Below are 27,566 nucleotides of genomic sequence, written 5' to 3'. Positions count from 1 at the left end.
GGGGCCCGAGCGGGCGGGCGCCACACGGCTGGCGCTGAGAATGCCGGGAGCGGCGGCGCGCGCCAGGCTGGAGGAGGCGGGGCGCGCGGGAGGCGCTACGCGGCCATCTTTGATGAGGGAACCGCTACTCCCTATTCCGGCCCGCGCGGGGCGCTGGGCGGCAGCGGCTTCGCTCGCCATCTTGAAGTCGGGCAAGCGTGCAGGGGCCACGCGAGCGAGGGCGGGGGCAGCGCGCCCCGGAAGGGGAAGCGCTGGGCTGTGGAGGTGCCACTTGGCCTCCGAGGCAGCGGTGGGGGCAGGCGGGTGAGGGGGGTGCGCACCGGTCCTGCAGGTTCCCTGCGCCTTCTCCCCGCGGCCCGCTTCAGGCTGCCTCTCCACGAGGAGCCGCCTCGGCACCCGCTGCGTCCCTCCGCCTCTCCCTGGGGGCAGTGGGGTGCGGGGGAAGGGGGAAGGTCCCGCTGCCTGAGGTGAGGGCTGGGCCGCCCCCTCCCCTTAGCCGCGCAGGTGTCTCCCTACCTGTGCCCCTGGCCGCGCTGGTGCTCCCTGCCCGCACCCTGCAGCGCTCCGGGGCGGCGCCGGCGGGATAGCGGCTGCCGCACGCCGGGCCCGGAGGGGCCGCCGCTGGGGGCCGAGCCGGCCGGAGCCACCGGGCAAGAGAGACATGGCTGAAAGCCTTTCCTGGGAGCTCGGTGTCTGCACGGGTTAAGGCGTGCGGGGCGAGGTGGAAAAGTTGCTGTTGAATTTCACTTTAAGGGACCGGACAGAAAGCAGCGAAATGGATGACTTCCGTTCCATCTGCCTGCTGTCTCTGGCCATGCTGGTCGCCTGCTATGTGGCAGGAATTATCCCCTTGGCAGTTAATTTTTCCGAGGTAAGACAGCGTCGCCAAACTACTCGCTGGTTGCTAAGGGAGAAACTAGGTGGAGAGAGCTACCAGGAGGAGTTAGTGTCCTCCCCTTGCAAGTAAGGCAATGATGTTGGCGTGACGATGTAACTTTTGAAAGATCTTTAAAGGAGTTGCAAATGCGGTATTAATTTTCATTCAAAATAACAGTGTAAAACTATGCTTGTTCTGCAGTGCGTATAAAAGTCATTTAAATGAGCCAGATTGAGCCTAGTATCTGCTACAGGTGAAGCAAAGTCTCAGCATGTAGGGGAAAGAAATGATAGGAGCTGGTCATGGTTATTTTAGACGCTTATGTCAGAAACTACTGAAGCCTGAGATTAACTGTTATTATGTGACTGTTGGCTACTCAAATTAGGGCTTTTGAAACTAATTCTGAGAAGGTTCCCAGGAAACTTTGTTTTGGTTCACAGTTCAGTTCACAGCTTGTGCTGCTGAAAATTAAACCTTAGCCCTTTGATTGCAATGCAACTTCAAGTTATGTTACTACCTCATGTAGCGCCAAGTATTTTGGAAAAATATCTTGGGTATTTAAGGTATTAAGAGAGAGGGAGTCTTCCATATATTGAATGAATTTCCAAGCAGTACAAGAGTTCAGAGGTAAATGTTTTTGGGTGTGGTGTTTCTAAGAAATAATTAAGGTGGTTGTTACAGTCTTTGGAAGTCTCCTAATGTTCTCTGATATCCAAGGTTTTTTTCTTTCTAAATGATGATTATTCCTTAGAGGTGTGGTGTAGTGAGTTTAATTTTCTAAGGTAGCAAGAGCTCCGTTATGAAAGGTTTCCTGTTTCTACTGGGAGCAGTGCTGCTTTTGAAAGGGAAGTGCTGGAAGAGAGATGTGACTTGTTCTTTCATTAAGTCTCAGATAGTTGCACCTGTGCTTTGGTCCCATTATTACAAGGAGGCTTTGGGAGTGATGAAGCAAAGTCTGTTTTGGGTAACAGTACAGTTCAGCTAAATGAACTGAAACCTCACAATATATTCTGAAGTCTTTACATAAACATTAGCATAGTTCTGTTTTGCAAGTGCTTTGTCTGATGCTTTGATAGACCTTCCTTATATGTCTTCAGTGCTGTTGCTTCCACTGTCTCACTCTTCAAAACTCACTTTTGCCCTGAAAACTAAAAATGATTTTCTTGCAGGTTTTCTGAGGACACTGCGTAGCATGCTAATACGGTCTTTTTTTATTTAATTTTGCATTTCCTTATATATGTGTGTGATAGTCACCTGTTGTCTCTGACTTTATATTCAGTGTTGTTTGAAGGCAGAGTTCTTGGTCTGTGTTTATGGGTTTTATGTTATTTGTAAGTTATATAGTACATAATTAAAATTAATAGATACTCAACAATATAAATTACATAGTTGAATCAGTGGGCTCTAAACCTTTTGGGGCTCCCAACAGCTACAGATCTGTTGTGGATCCAAAAGAGCACTCTGCTCTGTATGTATTAGCCTTTTGTGTGTGCAGTGTTCTACCAACAGCATGCACATGTGCAATCCAGTTTATTATGATATCTTAAACTCTCAGAATTACTTGACTCAAGTTTTACACTTGATTTAAACTGGATACTTTTAAGTATCCGCGTGCTATGCTTAAAGAGGAGCAGAATCTTTGCAAATTATGTGTAAATAGCTAATCCTGGAAGTGTTTGATTAGAAGTTAAAATTGTTTTGTTTGAAATGATTGCTTAGGGCTCTGCAACAAGGACAATTTCAAACTGAAATGACTGTCTGGACTGTGCATTATATGGTTTGCAGAAAGTTTTGCAGATGGCCTTAGGAAAAATGCCTTCTCCCACTGGCTACTTATGGTTAAGCAGAAAACAAAAATGAATGCTTTACATAATATACCCCAGATGCCAGAGAACAATAAAATTATTCATTATTGTTAATACATTCCTTCAGATGATTTTTTTGTCATGAAACCTATTGGTTGTGTTCCAATTTCATGCTAGTTTCTATTCTTTTAATTAGATGTGGATATTCTTTAAAGTCTAAAAATCCAGAAAAGCCAGGTGTGGCTAAACATAGGTGGTAAAAAGGTACAGACATACCCTTTCAGCTTAATTCTAACTTACTGATAGTACTAATAGTACTCTGTTGTGCTAACTTTGGGCTGGAAACAACACTATACCAGTTTGTGAGGCTACCTCTTAAGTTGTAGTCTAAATGCAACAAATATAAAAAAAACCGTGTTCTAGCAGTTTTAATGTTTTGCTTGCGTAACAGGCGCAGGCACTGTTGACTGGACTGGGACTGCTTGCTGCTGGAAGTAGGTGTGAGTTTTTGTGGATCCAACTAAGAGTTTCGATGCCATGCCATTTAAGTCCAACACTGAGCAGTGGAACAGCTTACTAACTGAGAAATTCAAGATTTTTCCTGTGCGTTTTTTAGCACTATTTCCTGTGTTGCTGTTGTTTTTAACAAGAGACACACAATTGTTTTTGTAACTGAAATGGTTTGATTTCTTGGGTAAAACTAATGACTTCTGCCTGTCTGGGTAGGCTGCAGTTACTAGATCACTGTGTTCACTGTGTTTAAGTATTTTGTACTGAAAAGGAGGTGGAGACTTCTCTTGAAATAGTAACTTTTTAGTGTGTATTATTTTATGGATCTCTAAAATTCACAGATGCCCAAATAAAAGCAAGCAGAACAGTATTACTTCTGACAGTCTTCCCTGTGTTTATAGATGTATGTAAAAGAGGTGACAGTGCTGCAGTATAGATCTTGTTTTTCCTTGTAAGATACTGAATTTTTGCAAAACAGCATTATGAACCATGGGTGTTGAAGATTATCTTTTCATGTAGATTGCCACTGTGTAACAATTTGCCAAGTATAATTGTCACATATGCCAGTATGCAGTGCATGTTTGTGGAAATTTTACAGGTGTTAATCTCTTGCATATTACTGTTTGTATTTTCCCCAGTAATGCTGTATTGTTCCCTTATGGTCACATCTGGCTTGCTTTCAGAAAGTTGGGTTTGCATCTCTCTAGATGTTCTGTGTGAGCATTGCCTATTTCGGTGAGACTGAACAACTTCTGTCATTACAGTGCATGAAGGAGAACAGATGGCATAATAAGGATATGCAACAAGTGGTTTCCTGTTAGTCAAACACTGAGCTCTGTCTCCAGGTGCTCAGTAGCTAATGTTAATATTTTGGTAGCACCCAGACATCTCATTGTGCATGGAAGATGATGATGGTTCTGCCATAAAATGTGTGCTACGCAGTTGTTGGGAGGATCTAAACTCCTGTGGTTGCTCCATGTGGTATGGTAACAGAAATAATGAGACACAGCCTCTGCAAGTTGTTGTATTTTAGTATTAGATGTTTATATAATTGGATTTTCAGTACATGGCTTTGACTTTAGCCTGTCAATGTAGTAGTCACAAGGAAGCAAAAAGTAATAATAAACTGTTCTTGCATTGGTAAAACATAATTTAGTCAGTTTGGGAGGAGTGATATCTCTCTAAGCTTTTTGCCCAAGACTAGACTATAACTAGGAGGGTAATGCTTACTAATAGTAGCAAGTACTTACAAACACTTTGTGTGGTTTGTTGTAATCTTGGAGAAGTTCTTGCTGGAATATGAAAAATTAAATTCTTTTTCTTTACTATAAAAACATGAAGTTCATGTATTTATGCTAGAGTTTAATTGCAAATTTGCAATACTGATGTAACAACTCTAGTTTAAAACCTGTCTTTGCAGAGGAGAAAGGGGATTGCCATGGTCTGTAATTACATGGAGAGTGGAATATTGTTTCATATTGCCCTAAATGCCTTTACAGACTTTAATGCCTTTTAAAATCCTACTGGAAGGCTTAGGAATGGTTGTAAATGCAGAACAGTATTATTCTTTTTATGCATCTTCTAATCAGATTAAAAAAAAGACTGACATGAATGTGTATTTTCACCATTATCAGTTTGGTTCAGTTCCCTCATTCAAACTATCATTTGAGTAAGCCTTTTTAAATAATTTATTATAATTCTGGATTTGGAACTATTTTGGGGATTCAGTCCCTTCTGCCCTATTTCATAGCTACCTGATATTCTGCAAGTGCTGTGATACTGCAGTTCTAAAACTTCACCTGGCACATTATTATTTTTTTTTAATACATGGAACACAAATCAAGTATTTCAAGTAGAAGAAAAAGTATCTTTCTCTTAAATTACTTTTAGCTACAGTTTTATGTTTTTAAAGAAAGTGTTCTTCAGTGATACCCTATTAAATAGAAACCCATTAAAGTATGGCAGTTCTTAGAACAACCTTCTGCACAAGAGTGGCTGTTTGACTGAGAGACTGAAATACAGTTCATCTGTCATGTAACAGTCTTGTAACAGCTTAACTTCATTTCTTCTGTGTCTCTAAACCTGTAGGTGAAACTAGAGCTCATGCTGCTCTTTCCTCTACAATCTTCCTTCTCTCATTCTGTAGTCCTAAAACTTTGCTTAGCCTTTTCTGTTACACAAATATAGCTGACTTAACAGTTTACACTCTTCCTTGACCAATGTATTTGTATCTGTAGATGTGTTTTTCTTTCTTGTATTTTCTTTTATTATTTCGATTGTTTATTTTGGGGAATGGAAAATTTATCCTGTGTGGTGCTACACCTAGCAGAGATTTTAGGGAACTTGCATGTTTAATTATCATTTCTAGTAAGAAAGATGTGTTTGAAAACAAACATAGAATGGAGATAAACTGTAGAGCTGCAAACATGCTTCAAAATTCAGGCACTTTCAGTTTTTCTTTGTCTCTGCAGGCCTTGCAGTTTGAGGCCCTGGATGATGAATTAGACTCCAATAATCATTAGTGCCAAATTTAGCGATTCTTGCTGTTTTCAAGTATGTTACATTTCATTTCTTGTCTGATGTTAACAGTCACATAGGTCATCTTTTAATTTTATTTCCTGCTTCAGTTGATTGCATCAGGTGCTGGGTATGTTCACTTTTCAGAAAGTTAATTGTTATAAATATAGGGACTATACAACTGGGGCTCTTTAAAAATCGGCAAAAGGTTTTGTGGATCATTCTCCTTTCCCCTTCCCTCCTGTCTGTTAATAAGGGAGAGTAAAGAAAGCATTTTTACTAATACTTGTTTTGTACTTTCTTGCAGGAGAGATTAAAGTTGGTGACTGTTCTGGGTGCTGGGCTGCTGTGTGGAACTGCCTTGGCTGTCATTGTACCAGAAGGAGTACATGCACTTTATGAAGACATTTTGGAGGGTAAGAACTAAACCCAGATGGCCTTGTTCAAGATAACTTAGGTCATGGTGTTATGATATACTGGGGCTTGCTTCTAGGGATTTTAAAATGAGAATGGTGGAAAGGTTTCACAGCAGCATGACACAAAGCCTGCGTAGTCACAAAAGCACCATAGGCCATGATGTTGCAAGTTTATGGTGATTTAACAGAGGGATGTGGTCAGGCTGTGCATGGATGACTCTTGCTGAGCGATCCAGTCATTTGCGGGTCCAGGTACTGTACTGTTTATGGAACTACAGCCTTTTATGCCAGGTCATGTCTAGCATTCCTTATTCTGGGGAGAGTTAAAGTTTAACTTTCACTGGCACTTCAAAGGGGGTTAGGGATACCTTTGGTGGAGAATGATATTATGGACTGTTTGCTGTTGCTCTTTGTAGTTTAGATCGCTTTTTGTTAAAGTGATTGCAGGGAGTGTTTTATAGATGTATATGTACTTGCCCTGATAAGAATTTCCTCCTTTAAAACAGAAGAGTGTTTTGGAGTTAAGTTATCTTAATATACTGGCTGAAAATTACGGTTATATAGGGCTAATTCCCAGAGTAGGAAGCATTTCTTGCTTGGGTGGTACTGTCCATCACATGTAGATATCTGTGCGTGGCTCCAAATTTAAGCATCAGATTCTAGTCTCCCATCAGCAGTCTTCAAAACTTCATAACCTCTAACAAATAGCTCAACGCTAACAGCGATTTTGTCTTGTGCTCCACACTCGCATCCCTCCATCTTATGCCCCAAAGTCTTAGTAAACTTCAATTTGAGTTTATGACATTATTTCAAGTATTCAGGGCTCGTTATCTCTATTTGGAGTGCACTTTAAATCTTGCTTTAGCTTGGAGTCTTGTGCTATTACATTACTATTATGTTACTATTGTGTGTATAAGCTTTTTCCTGTATGCTGATTCAGAAATTTGTCTGAAGGTAAACAGCAACAACTTAGCGGTAACAGGAGAAAGGACTATAAAGTTGAGGCTGTAGAGAGCTTTGTAAGTGTCTGATGAACTGCTGTTGCTAATCTGGTATTAAGATATAATTGTAATACTCTGCTTTTTGTGTACTACAATTTTTTCTTGTTTTGACACATCTAAATTTCTTTCTAGTTCTGTTTTTTTAATTGATCCTCATTTAGTTTCCACTAAATAAATGTTTCTGCTTAGATTTAAACTAAACTGAAGATAATATATAGAATCATCCGTTATCAAGAAGTGAAAGAACCTCTGATTATGCTTTTATACTGTACTGTAATTTATGCACTCTGATGTAGGATGTCTCTAATGAGCTGTAGTTGTGGATTTGCTCTCAATTCAATTTTAATTCCAAGTAGATTACATTTTTCTTGTAATGGTATGGCTAACAGTAAGTACAATTGCTATAAATGTTTGGGTGGTTTGGGTTTTTTTTTTTCACTAAATGGGGTATACTGTTCATGTATAAAATCTACAGCCTGCTGTTTAGAGCTGTGTGCTCTGTAACAAAGCTTAGTATGTGCAGGAAAAAAGTCCCTTCCCATTACTGCAGTGGTAGTGTCAGAAGTATTTATAGAGGAGAAAAGAATTGGTTCTGTGTAGGAATTAAAACTCGGTTCCAAACTCACAGTATCATGTCTAAAGCCAGTCTATCTATAAAGATATTTATTTTATTGTTAGTATTGCAAAGAGGCAATATTCATAGGTGGTATTAAAAATATTTTTTGTATTTAAATCTGTATTTTTCTTACAATAGTAGGATATTCAAAGTTAAGCTTAAAATTATGAGAATTTTAACAGCTTTCAGTGCATTTTGTTTTTTAAATCCATCCGTTTACATAATTAAACCTACAAAGGCACCTAAGGAAATGTCGAGATACATTCCTACAACTGGAAAAAAAATCAGGGGACTTTGTTTTCCCAGTTCCAAGTGTAATTTAACTCTGGGACTGGTTGCTTGTTATCAAAACAGGTGTTTGTGATTGATACAAAAGTCATTTACTATAACTTCTGTATTTTCCCACAGGCCACAGAATAAATAACTTCTAATTTTTGACCTTGTAGGCTGAGAGCAAATAGCATATCATGATTACTACTTGGTCGTAAACAATGTATGTGTGTAGTGAAACCTTGGTTTGAGTATAACCAGCAAATAAAATCCCTTTGGCAGCTTCAGTCCTTTAACTGATGAGACTGCATAACCGTTGTCAGAAAGATTGCCCTGAATTACCCACTATGTTTTATCACTTGAGATGATCAGAAGTTAACCTTTTAATATAGATGCAACAATCTTTTGTGGTCTGAAGTTATTTTATTGATCAGTGTTGCTCAGCAGATACATTTGTGAAATCTTTCAAGGGCTACCGAGCCTATTCTGATGTGCTATGTCTGTAGTCATGGCATTGTGAGAACATTTTGTACTGTGGGATGGATGTACAGTTGTCTCATCCAAGATGTATGAATACTCCAGCAAGAAGATTGATGACTTGCTGGAGTAAGTCAAGATTTTGCTGTTAATGTCTAGAACTTCTGAAGAGTAGTTGCCAACCAAGAGTCCCCAAAATGACAAAAGTTTTACTTCTGTCACTTAAGCAACAGATGTTGGGAAAGCCCTCATGTATGCTGTGCTCCATTCTGTTGCCATTATTTATTTGTGTTTTTTTTAGTAAATTGTTAAAGAAGCTTCTCCACCCTAGGTATCCTGTAGCAGAGTCTCGGGCTTTAATAAGGTAATTTGAGTGGCACAGCAGTAGAAACAGCTCAGGCTGGGTGCCTCTGCAGAAGGACCCTGAACAAGGAAATTCCTGGGCAGTTATACCCCTTACAGTCTGAGTTTCCCATTCCTCATGTGACACACTGGACTAATATATAATTATATCAACATCTGGGGTCTTCCAGTTGGTTCTTCATTGGGTCTCTTTGTTGTCTCTGGGCGGTCCATTTTTTTCTCTTTCCTCTGAGGTTGTGGTTTCTGCAGATGGTTGTAGCTTCCATATTTTCCAGCTCAAACCAACTCTTGAGGCCCTCTTTTATGGGATTAGGTAAAAGTTCAACACATCTGGGTCAAAGTTCCCAGCTTGCAGCCTAAGGCTTCAGCAAATTTAGCTACTGATGCTAAGCAATTAACTCCAGACAATTTCAGTCCAATGTTCCTTAAGTGTTGTCCTTTTGATTCTCTTAAGCATTCCTGCTAACACATCGAACAGAGTTCTCAAAGTCACTTCAAGGCACACTAATGTTCTTCGTGATTTTATAATAAGTGTAACGAGGTTAAACTTAATCGCTACTGGGTGCAATATGTGATTGTAAATCCCTGTTGTGGCTGGTGACCATTCCAGGACGGTTTTCCACCAATGATGTTCTCCATCCTTTTTCACTTTTTTGAGTATACAGTGTACTACTTTTGTATTGTGGTTGGCAGTAATTAGTTTTTTGGCCATTATTCTGTGTACATTTTAACAATTAATACAAATCATCATGTTGTTTCTTTACCAATGTAAGATTCATTCCCATGGGGGTGGGCAATAAATCTTGAATTAATATATATAATTGTAACAATTGATGTGATGGGAGCTGAATAATTGAAATTGTACCCCATACTTATAGTGAAGTTGCAGACACAAATAATTGAATGATATCTGGCATCAACAGTAATGCTATTTGCTAATATAAAATTACAGAGTTCTCATACTAACACATCCTTTCCCAGTATATACAACTACCTTTTCAGGGCATTCATTGGGATGTACCTCAGTGGCAAACATTTTGTTCAACGTCTTAAGCTCTGATGGTGTTACTCTTACAAATAAATCCTTGTTGTTCCTGTACAACGCATGTGTTAACATCTACAGTTGCCCATTTGTTTCCATTTCGTGGGGCCCTCAGTCTGTCTTCTAATGGAGAGAGTATAGATCCATTGTGATTTAATCCTAATGCAATGATTGGCCATATGGTGCATACTGAAGCATTGTGTATTGTTAAAACAAAACCTGTGGCCTTGTTGTTGATGGGATCAGAAGTAAAACTGACTAAATACCACCAGGATTGGATTATTTTTTTAATTCGGTTGCATTTTCCCAGATCGCCTTTTGAATTTCAGTGGGTAAGATGCCCTCTTCACTTTCTCTTGTAATTGTTGCTACTATAGATTGCATCCACAGTTGAGCTTGGATACAGCTAGAGAAACATTATTTTGGACTGTACCAAATACATCTGCAGTTACCTGATAGTACCTTTCATTAACTTTTTTCCGATTGAGACAGTATATCAGGTGCGATTGATTAGTCCCCAGTGCTAGTGAGAATTGCAGTGTGTGTTCAATTTGTTTATATCATGTGTTGTTGTGCTTCGTTTACTCAAAAGTACTTCAGCATCTATACTATTTAAGGCTTTCGAACTTGTCCCCAAGATACCAGTCACATCTTCATTCACGTTTGTTTTGGAGAGGTGAGGGTTTGCCTCTGTAACCATCCTGCATAGGATGCGCTTAGGAATGGTAAACGGGTTTGATTGTAGAGATACTAGTTTGCATCAGTAGTTCTAATCTTTTAAGAGACCATGATGGATTAAATAACACTCATTGGTGGCCTGTATTTGATCACATACAGTCTAATTTTAGAAATTTGTGCAATCAACTCGTCTTTTATTTGTGGAGTTGAAATTGGGGCTGATACTGTCATGGTGAGCTGAGGGATGGCTGTCAGCACTGGGATGATACTTTCACAAGTTGCGTTAACCTTTTCTGTAAGGCTGTGTGACACTGTCAGCCAGCAGCTGTTGCTATTGGTACAATGAAATGTGCAACATCTGCTATTAACATTTCTGAAGACTAAATCATAAACTTTATCTGACTTACAACAAGACTTTTCTCAGAGTTCTGTGTAATCAAGGAAAGTTACCTTCCCTTTGGTTCTGTGAAAAAGTTAGAGGAGACCCTGTGAACCCTTGGGGGTGACATGTCCATGTCAGCTGTTGTCCTTTCCATGTAAAGCTGATTAAGGGCTGACTACTTTCACTGAGTGGGATGCTAAAGAAAGTGGCAGTTAGATCAGTTTTGCCCAACGACGTATTTGTGAAAGTACTGTGAAAGGGCCAGTACTGGGTGAGGAGCCACTACATGTTGATTAATTGCCTGCAAATCTTGTACAAAACCGTATTCTGGATCACCATTTTCATTGAACTTTTTCTTTTCTACAGGAAGTGTGGGAGTATTATATAGCAAAATACTTCTAAAATCTCTTGGGCCGGATATCGGTCTATCTGCTTTTGTAGGGGAATAGGGTACTGTTTTGTGGCTGGTAGAGCTCTTCCCTTTGTTTTGACAATTACAGGTTGAGCTGAGATTAGTAATCCAACATTGGTACCAGTTTTGCTCCGTAACTTCATGGGCATAGATTTTAACAGCTCTGGTATTCTTATTGCAGTGTTTGGGCATTTGGTAGTTACACTCATTCCTTCAGGCGATAAGTGTAATTCTACATCTAGGGCTTGTAAAAGATCTCTTCCTAGCAAACAGGCTGGAGATTCTTCTGCCAATACAAATCTTCCTTGTATGCTTTTGTTTCCTGTTGTTACTAATAGAGGCTTACTTAAACTCTTTCCCCCTCCTCTTGTGACTTTGTGTATTAGAATCTTGCCTTCAGTTTTAGATCCTTTTTGAGATAAAATTTAGAAGAGATCGTATAGCTCCCATATCCACTAAAAATTCAAATTCTCTGCCCTCTACCTACTGTAGGTCCTTGGTGATCTAGTTGAGTTTCCCACATAGCAAAAATTCTTAGTCCTTCTAGTTCCCCAAGGATTTCAAGGTTGCCTGCCTCCTGTCATTGTGAGTTACTTTCTCAGGTTAACTCTGCATTGGCAGTTCCCTTCTCTAGTGAGACCTCATGGCCAAAGGGGACATTCCTACTGTACGTGTCCTGAATCCCCACAGTAATAACACTCTCTTCCTTTGCTTTCTCTGTCCTTCTTTCTGTGTTGCCTGGCCTCAGCTCGAATCCTGGGCTTGGCCTTCCTATACCTTTCACTTTCAAGTTTGTTGCTAAAGCTGCTGCCAGTATATTAGCTTCTTGTTCTTTTGTTCTCTTTCTTTCTTTCACTTGCTCATGATTCTGTTTCTCCTCTTGCCCATGATGCACAAATCTTTACCATGAGGGTGGTGAGGCACTGGCACAAGTTGGCCAGTGAAGTTGTAGATGCCCCATCCCTGTAAGTGTTCAGGCCAAATTGGATGGGGCTTCAAGTAACATGGTCTAGTGGAAGGTGTCCCTGCCTATGGCAAGGTGGTTGGAACTAGATGACCTTTAAAGCTCCCTTCCAACCCAAACTGTTCTATGAAATACAGCCACACTTAAAATTTTCCTGTAAAGCTTCCCCTTGCTAGCCTGGCATACATTCTTTGAAATATTTCTGTATGTCGGGCTGTTCAATCCACAAAAACACTGATGGCTAGCATGTTGTTAAAATTCTGTGGGTTCATTCCCCCATAATGTTAAAATTGCAACAAAGCTGCTTGAAGCCATCCCTAATAATCACTGGGGTGTTTGTCTAGGTGCTTTCTGCATTTCTTGCACAATTGTCCAATTTACTCCTAACTCATCACATGCCCTGATGGCTTGTGCTAAATTCCAGAGTGTTGTTTGGCATGCGATTCTATCTTCTGCATTATTATAATCCCAGTTTGGATTATTCACCAGCCAGGGATTTCTCTGTCCTCTGTCTTGTGGTGCTAGTTCTGCATCCTTATTAATTATTTTATCTTGTTCATCTGGCTGGAACAATTCCCTCAGAAGTATCTGGGTGTCCCCCCAGCTTGGGTTATATCCAGTGCATTCATTACAAAAAACCTGAGCGTATCTCTTGGTCTCTTCCCCTGTTCTCAGCATTTTACTTATCCATAAAGCTAAACTGCTGGTGTTAGTAAACGCATGTAACGGTGGCAGAGGGGGGTTGCCTCCACCTCCCTGCAGTAATGTGGCAGGATTAGGCAAAACACTAGAAATCTTAGGGTAGAGTCCAGCTGCTGGTAAAGCAGAGGTAGGAGGTGAAGAAAGAGAGCAAGTGACGGATTGGTTGGTTGGCATATAAAGTGGGGTGGACTTTTGGGGGGCATTGGAATCTGCGAAAGCAAGCATTACCTTCAGCTATGTCTCGTCCCTCCTGTGCCATCAGACTGGATGTTTCTGCTCCCAAGCCCAATTATCCCACACAGTATCGCAAAAAGGCTAATTTCTGCTGGTCAGAAGTCCCTTAGAGTGGCCACCATTGTGCTGGACTACCAGCTTTTGTTGCGAATGGCCAGTCTTCCTGACATAACATAACTGCATGTTTTTTTGTCAAGCTGACTGTACCAACAATCTTTTTCCAATTTTCCAGTACCTCAGTTAAGAGCATCCCCTTCTCTATGCTAGGAGTGTTTTCCCATTGTTTTCAATTAATAAGAGGGACTCGGACTCCCTTCTGTGTGTGCCTTTTGCTGATGGGGCTGCATGCCTGTAAGCAAACTGCAGCAGGGGAGGGACTTGAACCCACTGCAATAGTTTCACCAAATCTGTTCAGGGAATTTTAACACTCACCTTTCAATGCCTCCTGCTCCAGACATCCCAGGCAAACTCATTTGCTGCTGGCTGTTGGGTGTCTGGAGATGAGAGGATCAGACACTGGAGGCTAGGGTCCCGTCTGGGGTGACAGAATTGGAAGTAGGTTTACTATGTCTGTTCTCCCACTGAAAACATTTGAGTAATACCTACTGTGTGTAAACTGCCTTGCCTGCTGTGGAAGTACAACTGTTTGTAATAACAAGTATGCCAAGGAGCCTCTTCTGCATCAACAAAAGAGCTTTCTAGCCCGGTGTCTTGTCTCTGCCAGAGGCTGTAAAGGGAAATAAATAATAATAAAAAAATTATATAGATGAGTCTGATGAGGACAGAGTCTGAAACCAAGAGGTCAGATGTTTACTGTGCTCTGTATAGTAGCTAGGAACTTAATTCAAAATTCCCTGTTCGTGATCTTTGCTTGTACCTTTTTAACAGTTTATTTCTGCATGCTGTTGGTGAAGGAAGGTTTGGACATGATTCTTTGCTTACCAGCTGGAAACAATACCTAGAATTTTGATTTAAAAAAACCAACTTTATTAAATCTTTCACATAAATGTATTGGCCAAAGATTGGCCTTAGTACTGAAAATCCTCTGTACTTCTGGATGTTATTTGCCCTATGTGTCAGATGGGATTGCAGAAGCAGTAATTTCCTGTGGTCATGAACAAGGTTGGACGATCTCACAGATCTGTTTCAGGAGTCATTAGGCCAAAGACTACTGGAAATGTTAAATGCATGTGCTAAAAAAAACTTCTTTCTTTTTAAGCCTGTGTAAATTCAGAGTGAGACTGATGTAAATTTCTTTTGAAATTGGGAGGAATTTTGTGTGTGGTATTTGCTTGTGATACAGATTACACATGCTGGGCAAATGGCAAGCTGTAAAACTTTAATGTTACAGTTATATTGCATCTCTGCTTTCTAGAAGTCATTGTAGGTAGAGACTTTTGTTGCTGTTACTAACCTATGAAATACTTGAAGATGTTTGTAAATTATGATCTGTGCACTAAATAAATGATTTTATACCATGGAAACTTAATTAAACAGTTGTCCAGTCATAATCTTTCCCCTTCTTAGATTTTTGGTCTTTGGAGCTTACCTCATTTCAGGGTAGCTCAGTAAGATAAAGTAGATGTCTTTGAGGGGGGCTGGGGGTGCAGCATGCAATTAATTCTTGTGTAGGGAAAGGAAACAACCACACAACATTCAACCCCAGGGCCTGGACTTTGGGTTTCTAGGATGGTACTGACATCTGTAGGATAGTGTGCTGACTTAACTGTTTTTCCTGTCCATATTAATGGAGTGTATCAATGCTAACTTGTTTATAACTAGAGACTGATGCTTTGAGATAAAAAGTTAATCTTTGTAAAGATTGCATTAGATCTCTTAGTGGATGGAACCTGTTTTATCTCCTCATCCTGTATTTTCTCACTTAAACAAAGATGATGACTGAAGTGCTTGACAGCATATCTGAATACTGACAAAACTGACAACTTCAGTTAGAAAAAGGAATTATTCAGCATTTTTTGTCAATCAATTTGTATTTTAAATTCAGCATTTAAACACAATAGCCTGGCTTATTAAGTATTAATGCTTTCATTGCTTCTCCACACCACAGCTTTTCTGGCACGCTGGAGAGGCCAGCCAGACAAATGTGTGCTTCCCTAAGAAAATGGTCTAAGACCTTAAATGAGGATTTTTGTCCAAGAGAGCATGAGGAACTCTTCTGGTAAAGGAGGAGAAAAGTGACCATGCCATGTTTAGTCCCCTGTCTCCTAATCTGTTTGCTTGCCTGCTGCAGGGAAGCATCACCCGGCGAGTGAGATGCAGCGTGTGATTGAGTCTGAGAAGGTAGCAGAAATCCCAGTTGCACATGAGTATGGCCATGATCATTCCAGATTGCATGCCTACATTGGTGTATCCCTTGTCCTCGGTTTTGTCTTCATGCTGTTGGTGGATCAGATAGGCAGCTCTCATGTGCACTCTACAGATGGTAAGTAAAGATTCACTTCAATTAGACTTACTAGTTAGTCTTAATTTTATAGCAAAAAATAGCAATTTTTTTAAATGCTACTGGGATTTAATTTGACCAGTCATGTCCGGAGTTACAGTAGGTGCTTTACAAACATAAAGCAAGGCCTGTGTGAAATGCTTGTGCTGGAAAGCTATCCTGGAATTAGGCTTAATCTGAGAGCTTGTTTTGCTAACATGAAATAACTGTATGAGCACATGGGGTGTGGGGGTTGAGGGTGACTTGACACTTGAGTTACTGTCTTTTTTACAGTATCACACATAGGGGATTTCTTTGGCTTTCGAAAAAGCTTCAGGTTAGTCTTATCTTTGTTTTTCCTGCTTAATTGTCATACATGTAGGTAAAAATTGCAAAGAACGAAAGTGTCTTAACTAAGACTGCAGAAATGACTAGATGTAAGCTCTGGCCCTTTACTGTAACTGAACGCCTGGATTCCCATGCTAGTTTAGAACCTCACTTACTTCAAAACACTTCCTGCGTAGACCAAAGATTTTGCAACTTCTTTGCAAAACTATAAAAATGCCTACAGTTACCTTTGTTTCCTACCTGTGGCTTCATGCTCAAGCTGTAGCTTGAAATGCACCAAAGGTGTTTTGTTGTCTGGAAAGGTATCTTAGTGCCTTTGGCTGCTCGTTTTCTCCCACATAATTTCATCTGGTAGAGTTTGGCCCTCAAAAATTAAGGAATTGATCTTGAAGGAAAAGTAAAACATGCAAAAAGGAGAGGGGCTATGTTTTGGTTGGATCCTTGGCAGTTTACAGTGCAGCTATGCAAATGCTTGGATGGAATTGGTGTGGTGGGATAAGTAAGCCAGTGCAGGAGCAGTCACCTTTCTGTTGCTGGGGAAGTGTAAAGGGAGCCACAGCCATGGCTAGCTGATTTTCAGAGCTTAAAGGGAACAGCGGCAGTGAGGGTGATGAGGGGATGCAGGTGAGCAACTGCCAGGAGAATTCTTGGTTCCTAGGGGTTATGATCTTTTCCTAGATCTCTGATCAGAGCAAATACCAGGGAAAAATAGACTATGGTCTATTATGGTGTTAGAGTTACTATGAAATGGAATATTAAGGAAAAGTTTTTATCTAGTCTGTACCTCTGTCACATGAAATGTAGTAGTGTTTTTGTAATGTTATTTAAAACTACCAAAGAAAAAACCATTTTTCTCATTTGAACCAGCGTCTGGTAGTTTTAGTATCTCCCAAATGGCTAGATTTTACTTTGTCTAAACTAGAAAAATACTGTAGGCCATAACAGAGATGTGAAATCAAATGGGACTCTCTTTGGGTGTGTTTAGTTCTGGTAAATCCAAAACAAATCTAAAGGAAATGTTCTTTGTGATTATCTCCTGTTTGATGTGAGTACACTATTGCAGTCATCCAAATGCAGCTTGGGCAATTAATTGTTCAAATAGGCTTCCCTTGATTCAGAAGATCAATCAGACAAGAGAGAATACATTAGATTTTAGCCAGCTCGCTTTCCTGATCTGACTTGCTGGGCAACTTGCTGGGTGCCTGGGCATGAAAAGAGAGACTGGAGGGTGGGGGGACAGGCAGGAGGAAAGGAACAGGACTGGACTTTTAATTTTGGTGGCAGTGCAGACTTACTAAAATAGCTGTGTAATTGTGCTTGCAGTCAGCTCACTGACCACTTAGACCACTAGAATAATCAAATAATGGCTGTTCAGCTATGTGGAATTAAACAGTTGAGTTACAAGATGTTTCTGTACTTGTGTAGGACTTACCTGCCCTGTTCGCTGTTCATTGCAGTGATTTTTTATAACAGTTTCACTGCTGATTGTGTGATCCACCACGCTGTAGTGGTGGATATTGCCCTGTTGTGTCATGTTGTGAGCTATCCTGTAATGTCCTCAGAGGAGGAGCAGTCATACAATTGCAGTTGAAACAGGGATCTTAAGCAGTGCTGGCTGTGTTTCTTCTCTGTGGTGTGTAACGTTGAAGGGAGATCTTTGCAACTGCTGCCATGAAGGTAGAATTTATTGCTTACTAGGAACTGCCAGAGAATCAGTGCGAAAGAGCCTGCCCCAGACTGTCACCTGAGGGAAAATGCCAACATTGGGCTATGTGGGGATAATCATCCTGACTCTTGGAGCACCTCTGGATTCTGGGCATGCAAAACTAGCTTTTCTTCCCCTTGGTAGCACAGAACTTTAACGTTTGGTTCAGGGGGTTAAGAAAAACAACTGCTTCTGCCTATATCAATGATTCTGTAAATTGCAAAGAGGTGTCTATGATTCTGTTCACTTGATTTTTGGAAGAACTTTGGTGATTTGAAGGCGTTGGGTATCAGACTGCAGAGAATCTAGTGCAGAAATACAAAAGGTGCTAGTTTTAAATGTAACTGTGTAAGCACCTGCTAGAGAGGTGTAGTGATACTTAGAGTGTTTCTTCCAGCATAATTACTGTATTTTTTCTCTTTATCCAAATTTTTCTAATGACTGTTTCAGATCCAGAAGCTGCAAGATCAGGCAACTCCAAAATCACCACAACACTGGGACTAGTAGTCCATGCTGCAGGTAACATGGGACTTATTGTTAGCACTTGACAAGGACTTGCATTGCTGTATGGCTCATCTTCAGATGTGCTAGAAACACTGGAGTTTTGTTTCTGAAAGTGGCTTTTTACAAAAAAACAGGCCAGGGAGAACTAAGGGTCTTCCCAAAAACTTACTGGGGAAAACATACTCCAGTGCTCAGAATGTTCCATGGAGTTTTATTTGGGTACAGTATTTTCACTACTTTTCCCCACCCCATCTGAAAAATTGTGTGACGCTCCCTCTCTGCTTCTTCAGTTCCTTTGCTGGCTGTTTTAGCTGCTAAATTTCAATGCATGTTAACACATTTGATAAGTGGTATGAAACACCTTTGGGTTTGCTCGGCAGATGACCTGTGCGTTTTTAAAAAATTAAGTTTAAGAAAAATAATATACTGTGGGGAAAAAGGATATTATAGGCTGGAATGCTAAGATTTGACTGAAATGTATTTGGGCTGACTTGCAAGGACTGAAAAAGTTGTGCATGTGTTGCAGTCAACCTGTGTTCATGTTGTAATTCTTCACTGTACATGTGTAGTGTAAATATGATGCTTTTAAATCTCTCCTGCTGAAGGTTGTCAGAGTCATGAGATCAAAAATATTTCATCACTAAAAGTGACTATATATTAATGATTAACATATCTGTTTACTTTTTCATTTAGACAGTATATTTATGTTAAATGGTAAAAAAGTATTTACAGTAGTATTCATGTTAGAAAATTCATTTAAAGGATAATAATTAAAAATCTTTTAATGCTTAGAATCTAAACCAGATTTCTTATTTTAGACAAGACGACACTTCTACAGAAGACTAAAATAATTAAACTTGTTACCTGGTTCTAATTTGTCAGAAAGTGTCAATACTGAATAGATTCTCAGTATGGTTTGGGGAGAAATATGAGACAGCTCCTGTTGAGGGTTTGTCTCATGTCCTGAAATGACTGTGGCTTAATAAACAAATTTGTGCTGGGTTGGTATTGTTGATGGCACTTTTTAGTAACAGGACTTCTCAAATCAGCATGTTTTCGGCTGTCAGCTGTTGAGGGGGTGGGAAAGCTGAAACTGGTGTGGAAGAATGATCCAGGAATTTGTGCTCCTGTTTCAGCTGATGGTGTTGCATTGGGTGCAGCAGCTTCTACTTCTCAGACTAGTGTCCAGTTGATAGTGTTTGTTGCCATTATGTTGCACAAGGTAAGTCGTCATACAGAAAATTCATGCTTTTTTCTTTAAAAGACCTCAAGCATACGGAAAGTAATAAAGATCTTAAGTTTCCGTAGTGATGTAATATGGAAATGTGTAACACCATTGAAATGAACAGGTTGGTAGTACATGTTCAAGGACCACTGGCATGATGTATGACAGAATAGCAAATGATGGATGCTAAATCAGAGTAGGGTACAAATGAGAGAGAGAATTCTCACTCTGTCCTGCCTGCCTTGGTTGCAATGGTTGGGAAAGTTCTCCCAAAAGTAGAGAGAGAAGAATAGCTCAAGATGAAATGTGGCAGCTTCACACTGACTTTTTCTGAAGCTGTGTTTTTTAAAAAAAAAAAAAAAAAAAAAAATTAAACGTAAACCCTCAAAATTCTTACTGCTTTAAGAGATGTATTCAGAGAAGTTCTAGAGGGTGAAGCACGAAGGTACATGCAGTGTGTTCAAGGAGGAAAAGCAGTTTTTATGTTTATTACAACAGTTTTTTGTTTCTGTGATGTTAAGAAAATGGGAAGGGTATTTGTTACAAAGGGTTTTAGTGTTTAAAGGATTGGTCTTTTGAAACAACTTAATGTCAGTGTACTAAATTACAGCTGGTTACCTGTTACTGTAGTAGCTTCAACATCAGTCATATGCCATTTCTGCAGGAAAAACTTAAACGCTTTTCTGATGGTAACAGGCAAAAAAAGGCTTTTGAAGTTGGGAAGATCTTTTTTGTCTTCGATATTTGTGCAAAGGTATCTATTAGCTATATAGGTTCTAAGCGTATGTGTGCAGATGCATAATTGACTTACAGTAGCACGTGCATATATTACAGTAGTTAGTCATGCACTCATCCAAAATATTGTTTGCATAGTTCACAATGTTAGGAAATCCCAATCTAGTGTGTCTTTTCTTCACTGTTGATACAAGAAATTGTGGTTTACATAACCCTCTTCAAATGTTAGTGGCAATGTCAGTGTTGTGTCTTGCTGTGAAGCTTAGTTTATGGCTATTGCCAAGTGAAACTTGCTTTTATTATTCTTAATGTTCAAAATTAAATTATTTCTGAAATTCTGCAATTTTAGAAGAGGACAATTCTCCTATAAAAGATTATCAAGATTATCGTGGTTTTCTTCTAGGTTAAAAAAAAAGATTCTGTGTATAAAAAATGCTCAATATATTTTAGCTTGTTTTATCTCCAAAATGTCAGGGTGGACTGCTGTTGTCTTTGTGAGTGAAAATAGAGTAAATTCTGTGAGTAGCAGGACAGCTATGGCTTGTGGATAAGAAACTAGATGCTAGCAGAAGGAGAAGAAGGGAGTATTTGTTTGCTTCCCAGTGGGAACAGAAATGAAACTGAATGATGTACTAATCAAAAGAACTCTTAAGTCTTAGTTCATGTGGAGGCTGACAGTTATCTTTGGGAATTTTTCCTGGTCTGTGTTAATTGTAGAATTTTTCTGCTGTACATAAAGAAACTGTCCATCGAAGAATGTGTAGTATTATCAGAACAAAAAAAGAAATTACCTGTTAATTGAGATGTAGACATTATAGCAATGATTCATCAGAATGAACATTTCATATTTATAATGACTGCTCAAATATGTGTACTCTGATGGCCAGAACATGAGTTTCCATTAGGTACTGTTAAGGTAGGGCAATCTGCAGAATTCTGTTAATTTGAGTTAACTGAACATACTAGTACTCTCCCTGAATTTCTTCCAATCCAGTGCATTTCAATGTAGTAAGTTGTATTTCAACTTTATCTCAGATTTCAGGGGATTTTATAAGGTATTGTATTACCAGCAAATATTATTTTTTGCAGGCACCAGCTGCCTTTGGCCTGGTTTCCTTCCTGATGCATGCTGGGCTGGAACGGAATCGAATTAGGAAACACTTGCTCGTCTTTGCGTTAGCAGCACCTGTTATGTCAATGGTGACATACTTAGGGCTAAGCAAGGTAGGTCTAAGATTTTGTTCTGCCTGAAATGTAGCTTAGTGGTGGAGTTTGGGGAAAGGAATATCATACAAGTGTCATAGAACATAATTCCAAACGGCTTCAAAAATTTAGCAGAATGGAGATTAAAAAAAAGTGGATAAAAGGTAGCAATACAAATGTGTGAAACAAAAAAATAACCCATGCTTACCATCAGAACCAGTGATACAACTCTGTAATTTTGTGTAGCTTTTTTTTTTAGATGGCTGTTTTCTCTTTTCTTCTTTCTGCTGCTCCCTGCTGAGAACAATTTACTGATATACCAGCTTTTATCTGATGACTAGATAACTAAGCAATTTTCAGTGTTGCTGCATGCAACACTTTAATATGTGGGTAGAAAATAATCTTTGTTTGTTTCCCCCACCATCCCAGCATTGGTCCTATATGTTCAAAGTCTTTTTCATGCTGTGTCAGAAGCTGAATCCTCAGCTAGAACGGCCTTTTTGCCTCTCATACTCCTTAAAGCATAGTCTTCTCTTGGCTCCATTCAACAAATGGCCTCTGAAATGAGTCATGGCACATGAGTTTATAAACTGTCCAAATTCAATGTTTCTTGCTTCTCATAGCATTTCCTATGACACTCCTGTATTGCTGACTGCAGTGGGCTGTGCTGGTGCAAAGAATCTAATGTGATCTCGTGAGGCTGAAGGCATGAGAGGAAAGATAAAGTAAATCATTTGGGCTAATTCCTTTACCGGCTGGAAAGGAGTTATATTTAATATTGCAGTACAGGAGACAGCAGAAAGGGTTGAGTTTGTAAACAGAAATGAGTGCTGTTAGAGCATTCTTTTGATGTAGGCTCACTAAGAGTTGGTTTTGCATTTTGCACTTCAAAAAGAACAGAGAATTGATAAGGCATAAGGGCTGTCACAGTGGTTTTGTAGTGCCAGAGCAGAAGATGTATCTCCGCTCTTTGCAAAAATAACCTGCGAGTATACCAGAGAACTAACATCACACTTGAGCTGGAAATTGTTCAAAAAGGATTTTGAAACCAATGAGTGGGTTTCAATTTCATTGCGTTTACTGATTTGTAGCATGATCTTAATCCTCCTATGAATGTGACAGGGTGCTCAGTTTTCATCCAGAAGATGTGTTTCTTTATGAAGTTTGCATGGAAATTCTGGGAAAGGTTTGGGTGTTTACTTGCACATACAAATCAAGCGTTGAATGAATCATGATTTGGAACTTAAATTTAGCAAATCTCGTTCTGACCAGCAGGGGACCAGGTATTTAAAGGCTAACATCTTATTTGAACTCTGTTTACAAAAAGGGAAAAAGTCAGTCTTGAGTGTTCTACCTAAAATTTCTGGCCTTGTAATCTGAACTTTATTTTTTCAAAGCACATTCTGTCATTTTGATGTTTTTTGTGTTGCTATGAGATGCACAAACAAGGTGCTTTTGCATGGGCTGACTTCTTTCTTCTGTAAGGGTTCCTGGAAGTCTGAAGTGAACTAACTAGGATGAGAGGTGTTTTTCTGCCCCCCACATCAGCTTTAGAATGCCAGTTGCTACACATAAGGTGCAAGACACAAAACAACACATTAAAGCATTGTCATTGTGAGAGAATGAGAGTTGACAGAAATCCTACTGTCTGGACACTTAGGGATTTTTTTTATTACTGATTGAAGAACTTCTGCTTATCCTTATTTTTTGCTTTTTCAATTTTTATTTTTTTTTCTATTTCAGAGCAGCAAAGAAGCCCTTTCAGAAGTCAATGCCACCGGAGTTGCTATGCTGTTTTCTGCTGGGACTTTTCTTTATGTTGCCACAGTTCATGTCCTCCCAGAAGTAGGAGGAATTGCTCATAGCCACAAACCTGAATCAACTGGAGGAAAAGGACTCAGTCGTCTGGAGGTTGCAGCCCTAGTATTAGGATGCCTTATTCCTCTAGTTTTGTCCATTGGACACCATCACTAAATGCTCAGATTTCAGAGTTATCCTCGATTTGATGTGAGCAGTAAATGTTGGCTGCTCAGTTTATCATTATCTCTTACCCATCATCCATCCCATCCACTTTATGGAGTTCAGAGGGAACCTTGATTGCAAAATGAGGAATACCAGGATGGTTTTTAGTGTAGCAAAACGTACTTTGGCAGCCGGATGTAAATTCTATGTAACTTTTCTGAAGACATTTGCTATTTTAATTGTTACTTCTGGCCCTATTCTCAGGGAAGATGGAATTTGGAGTTTAAGAAGAGTGAGCAGGGAAGAACATAACGACTGGTCATGAAATTGCAAACACCAAAGTATCCTGCAATTCAGCTTTCACAGCTGAGAGCAAAACTGAAGGATGGCTGCCTTGCAAGAGGTTGAAGACTTATTAATGAAGAAGGGGGCTCTCCCCCATCAGTTCTGTGTTGTCCTGATGATGTGACTGATCCTTGTAGTGTTTGTCGCTAGTTGTGTTGCAAAAATGGGCTACACTTGGAACTCTGGACAACACTGCTATTGTCACAGAAGTATCGCTGATAGGAAAGAAGTTATGTAGACAGAAGTGTAGGATTAGAGTAGGAAATCAGCTGGTTAAGAAAGTGCAAATGAATTTTGCACTGTGTTCCATTATTTAAGACAAAGGATAGAAGCAAGGAGAATAGCATTTTGGCTGTTTATGCAATTGTTAATAAATTTTAAAATGGCAATATTTCTTGGAAGATGGTCTTCTGCCAAGTCAGTAAAGTGTAGGCACCAAAAATGTTAGCAGGAATTCAGTATTGGGTACTGTGATTACACTGCTGCTACTGTTGAGAGAGGCACCCATAGTGTCCTTTGAAATCAAGCCGTTTGGGGCTCTGAGGAGTAGAAATCCGGTTGAGACAGCTGTTGGGGGACCAGAGAACATTACTAGTTCATTTTCAAAAGTCTGAACTACTGAATCCAGTTGGGAGTTGTGTGTGGAGGTTCCATTAAATAAAAGGTATTAAGGTTAACCAAACAAGATGTTTAGTTAAATATTTATGCTACAGATGGAGTACTGTGTTTCTAAAGAAATTCTGAACAAAAGACTCAAAAAAACCCAACCTGGTGGGTCCCAGTGAAGCTGTTGGGCATTGTGCTTTTCCTTTGGGAATTGGGCATTTGCCTCTTACTGAGAAGCATCAGTTTTGGTCAATCTGCTGGAGGACTTACTACTAACTGCTGATGCCTTTCACCGCAGAAGAGTGATAAAAGATCCCTCCCTTTTCTAGGCACAGCCTTCTCTTGTCAGGCATAATTTCTGTTATGCAAAATTATTACTATACTCTTAACTGTAGTGCATTGAAAAGTCAGGAATGCTTGATGTGCAGAGACTCAATACAAAATTCTTTCTTTAGGGGAAAACTTTTTAATGCTGTACCCTTTTTAAGCTATACTGTCTGCACTTTTTAAAGATAACATTGCCAAATATTTTTTTTTAATCAAGTGGATTTTCAAGGCTTGAAATACCTTAACTAAAGTGCTTCTTGCTTCCATTTGAATGAGTGTGTCTATTTTTCATGCCATATATTGCTTATACTACATAGGCCATTGTGCCTTTTAACTTCTTTACATTTTTGTAGTTCTGTTTGTCTGCAGTGTTTGTTTGGCAATGGGTATGGCCTGGCTCTTGGATAGTGATTGTGTTGTTGGCCTTGTAACGATACAGTTGTGTCCCAGGATCGAGCCTAGTATGATCCCCAGAAGTGCTCATTTGTTTGTGTGTTTCATTACATATAATCAATGCAAAATTATTAGAAGTCATCTTTTTCCACAAGACAGTATTTTCAGGTAGAGTTAGTGTATCAGGCCTAAGCAAGCATTTTTCTTACATTAGGCCTTCGATAGTTAATTCTCTTCTGACGAGGCACTGCAAAATCAGATATGGATGAGATCCTCTCCTGCATGTTTTTAAGTCTTTTTTTTTTTTTTTTTTTTACAACATACACATGCAACTAGTAAGTTACCTGTTTGAAAACTTCAGTGATACAGGTTGCCAACACCTGCGAAAAATACACGGGGAACACACCAGAGCTCCCAGTGCTCTTCCTGATTTCCCTCTACCTTCTTCCTTGATAATCTCACTGTTTTACTTTGCTTAATCTTTCTGTGTGACTGTTTCCAAAAGCTGAAGAGTTTGCAAGATCTGCAGCAGAAGCAGGAGACAGGTTAGTGCAGCACCAGATGCTTACATTTTATAAAACAGTAAGGTTTTTTCTTTAAACTGTGGTCTGTCACTTGCACTCCACGCCACTAGTTAGGCTGGCATCCTGACTGTGTTCCACTTGAGCCTCATCTTGTGTATAATAACAACAGTTTAGGGAGGTATGTAGGTAGGGTTCCATTTCGTGCCTTTTGTTCCAGCATTGGAGCATGTGGGTAGGACCTTCATATGTGGATCAGTGTGTATTGATGAAGATGTGGCAGACGGCCTAGTCACTGCTGACGTAACCTCTGGCATATTAAGGTAAGAGGTGTCACTTCTGAGAGGTCATCTTTTTTTTTTTTTTTCTCCTGTCCCTCAGATCATGTTTCCAGTTTCTGGGGCAGCCACCAGAAATAGTAATACTCAATGGTTCACGAGGCCAAGTTACAGCAGTAGGTGAGGGATTTTAAATGAAAACATTGGCAACTTAAAATTGGCACAAAAATTCTGGTAAGAGTACTTTTCATTTTGGCATTAGGTTAAGTGATAGGTTTTCTGTGATGGTGGGTGGGTTTTTTTCCCCTACCCATTTAGAACTAGCAACATCATTTTTTCCTTGGCTGCCTCTTAACTCTGTTGAACTTTTATTTCAACTTCTGTAGATGAAACTGCACAGCTTCTCGTTATGCGACAAAGAGCATATAAAATATTAAATGGTCAAGCCTTTCCAAATTGTTAGTTCCACATGGTGGATTATTTTCTTGAAGCAGAGTTTTTTTTAATCAGTTAAATAAAATGGTCCATTTTATCATAGCCCCTTTTTTTACCTATCTCCCCATCTGTCACAGTAAATCCAAGCACTGCATGTAGTCAGGGCCATCTGGTATCATTTTCTACTCCTCAGGGGACCTTGGTGCAAACAGATTCCTCTTACTCTCTCTAGTAGCCATCTCTGCCTGTGTTTTCTACTGTGAGGTAGGTGGCAGCAGGTCTAGCAGGTAATGCTTTAACCAAGCGCCAGGCATGTCCCCCTGTCCTTCTGTATACCTCTAGGAAATCTATAATCTTCTCATCGGCTGTTTTTTCAGTTAATGATTTCTTAATGGGCAACAGGAGTTGGACTAAAGCTGTTTCTGTTGATCCTGGTGTGCCCAGGTACTTCCCCTGCTGTTATAATTCTTTTGCTGTTCCTTGTGTAAAGAAGGGAAATACTTGTTTTTCAGCGCTCCATGACAGATGCAGAAGCTGCACTGACATTCACTTCAGTGAGGATGGCAGAGCTGTCACAGCAAGTTAGGAATTTTTGATAGTTGAGGCATGTCAGATGGCTAGGTGTTAAACACAGAAACCTGCTGTTGACTTCAAAGAACTGTTTCCAGGTGGATTGTGTTAAAGGATAATGTTATCCAAGAGACCCAGGAAAAGTACTGAGTTTATTCAGGAACTAGTTCAGAGCCCTCAAGGAGCTTTTGACAGTAGCAGATGTGTCCCTGTGGTATCAGCTGTATGCAGAATGAAAGAGGTGCTGTGGAATAAGTGCTCCTCTTGCTCCCTTCCCGTTCTGTGCTGGGATTTGGGAAGAAGAGCAGGAAAGTGCATTCGTATTCTTTTGGGGATGGAAAGAGGAGAAGTGGTTGTGGTATAGTGGGGAAGTTTATGATGGATTTCAGATTCTTTATGATGAGGTTCAGATTACTGTTCACCTCAAACTTCTTTGAAAAATAAATTAAAAAAAATTTCTTACTGTCCTTTTATTACATTTCTTAGCAGCCCTGGCTTTCCAGGGAAAAACATTGCGTGGTCATTGCTGTTTACCTGACTCCAAGTATGGAACTGTAATTTTAATGTCTTTTTTCCAAACCATTTGTACACAAAATCATTCCATGAATGGCTGCCTTATAATTTTTCCACTTTAATTGTGAATGGTTAAAATAATGTTGCCGGTTTCAATTTGTTTTATTATATTAAATTTTTACTAGGTGCA

The 27,566-nt window shown here is 39.7% G+C and overlaps 1 protein-coding gene across 1 annotated transcript; it reads left to right on the top strand.

Moving 5' to 3' along the window:
• Positions 1-309: 309 nt before the first annotated feature.
• SLC39A9 (solute carrier family 39 member 9) lies at positions 310-27,566 on the top strand. Its single transcript, XM_055715191.1, has 8 exons — positions 310-467; positions 754-871; positions 6,017-6,125; positions 15,518-15,709; positions 18,210-18,278; positions 19,400-19,485; positions 21,313-21,447; positions 23,170-27,566. The coding sequence occupies exons 2-8, from the start codon at positions 776-778 to the stop codon at positions 23,398-23,400; spliced, it is 918 nt and encodes a 305-aa protein (XP_055571166.1). The 5' UTR covers positions 310-467; positions 754-775; the 3' UTR covers positions 23,401-27,566.

This window comes from Falco cherrug, chromosome 7 (genome assembly GCF_023634085.1).
Source record: "Falco cherrug isolate bFalChe1 chromosome 7, bFalChe1.pri, whole genome shotgun sequence".
NCBI classification, from domain to species: Eukaryota; Metazoa; Chordata; class Aves; order Falconiformes; family Falconidae; genus Falco; species Falco cherrug.
The sequence above is the reverse complement of the archived record's forward strand: the minus strand, read 5'-3'. Positions and strand labels throughout refer to the sequence as shown.

Excerpts from the sequence above, each read along its gene's own strand:
- SLC39A9 (XM_055715191.1), top strand. The coding sequence starts at position 776 with ATGGATGACTTCCGTTCCATCTGCCTGCTGTCTCTGGCCATGCTGGTC. Across the intron at positions 872-6,016 it reads TGGCAGTTAATTTTTCCGAG|GAGAGATTAAAGTTGGTGAC; the intron begins GTAAGACAGCGT and ends ACTTTCTTGCAG. Across the intron at positions 15,710-18,209 it reads TCATGTGCACTCTACAGATG|ATCCAGAAGCTGCAAGATCA; the intron begins GTAAGTAAAGAT and ends TGACTGTTTCAG.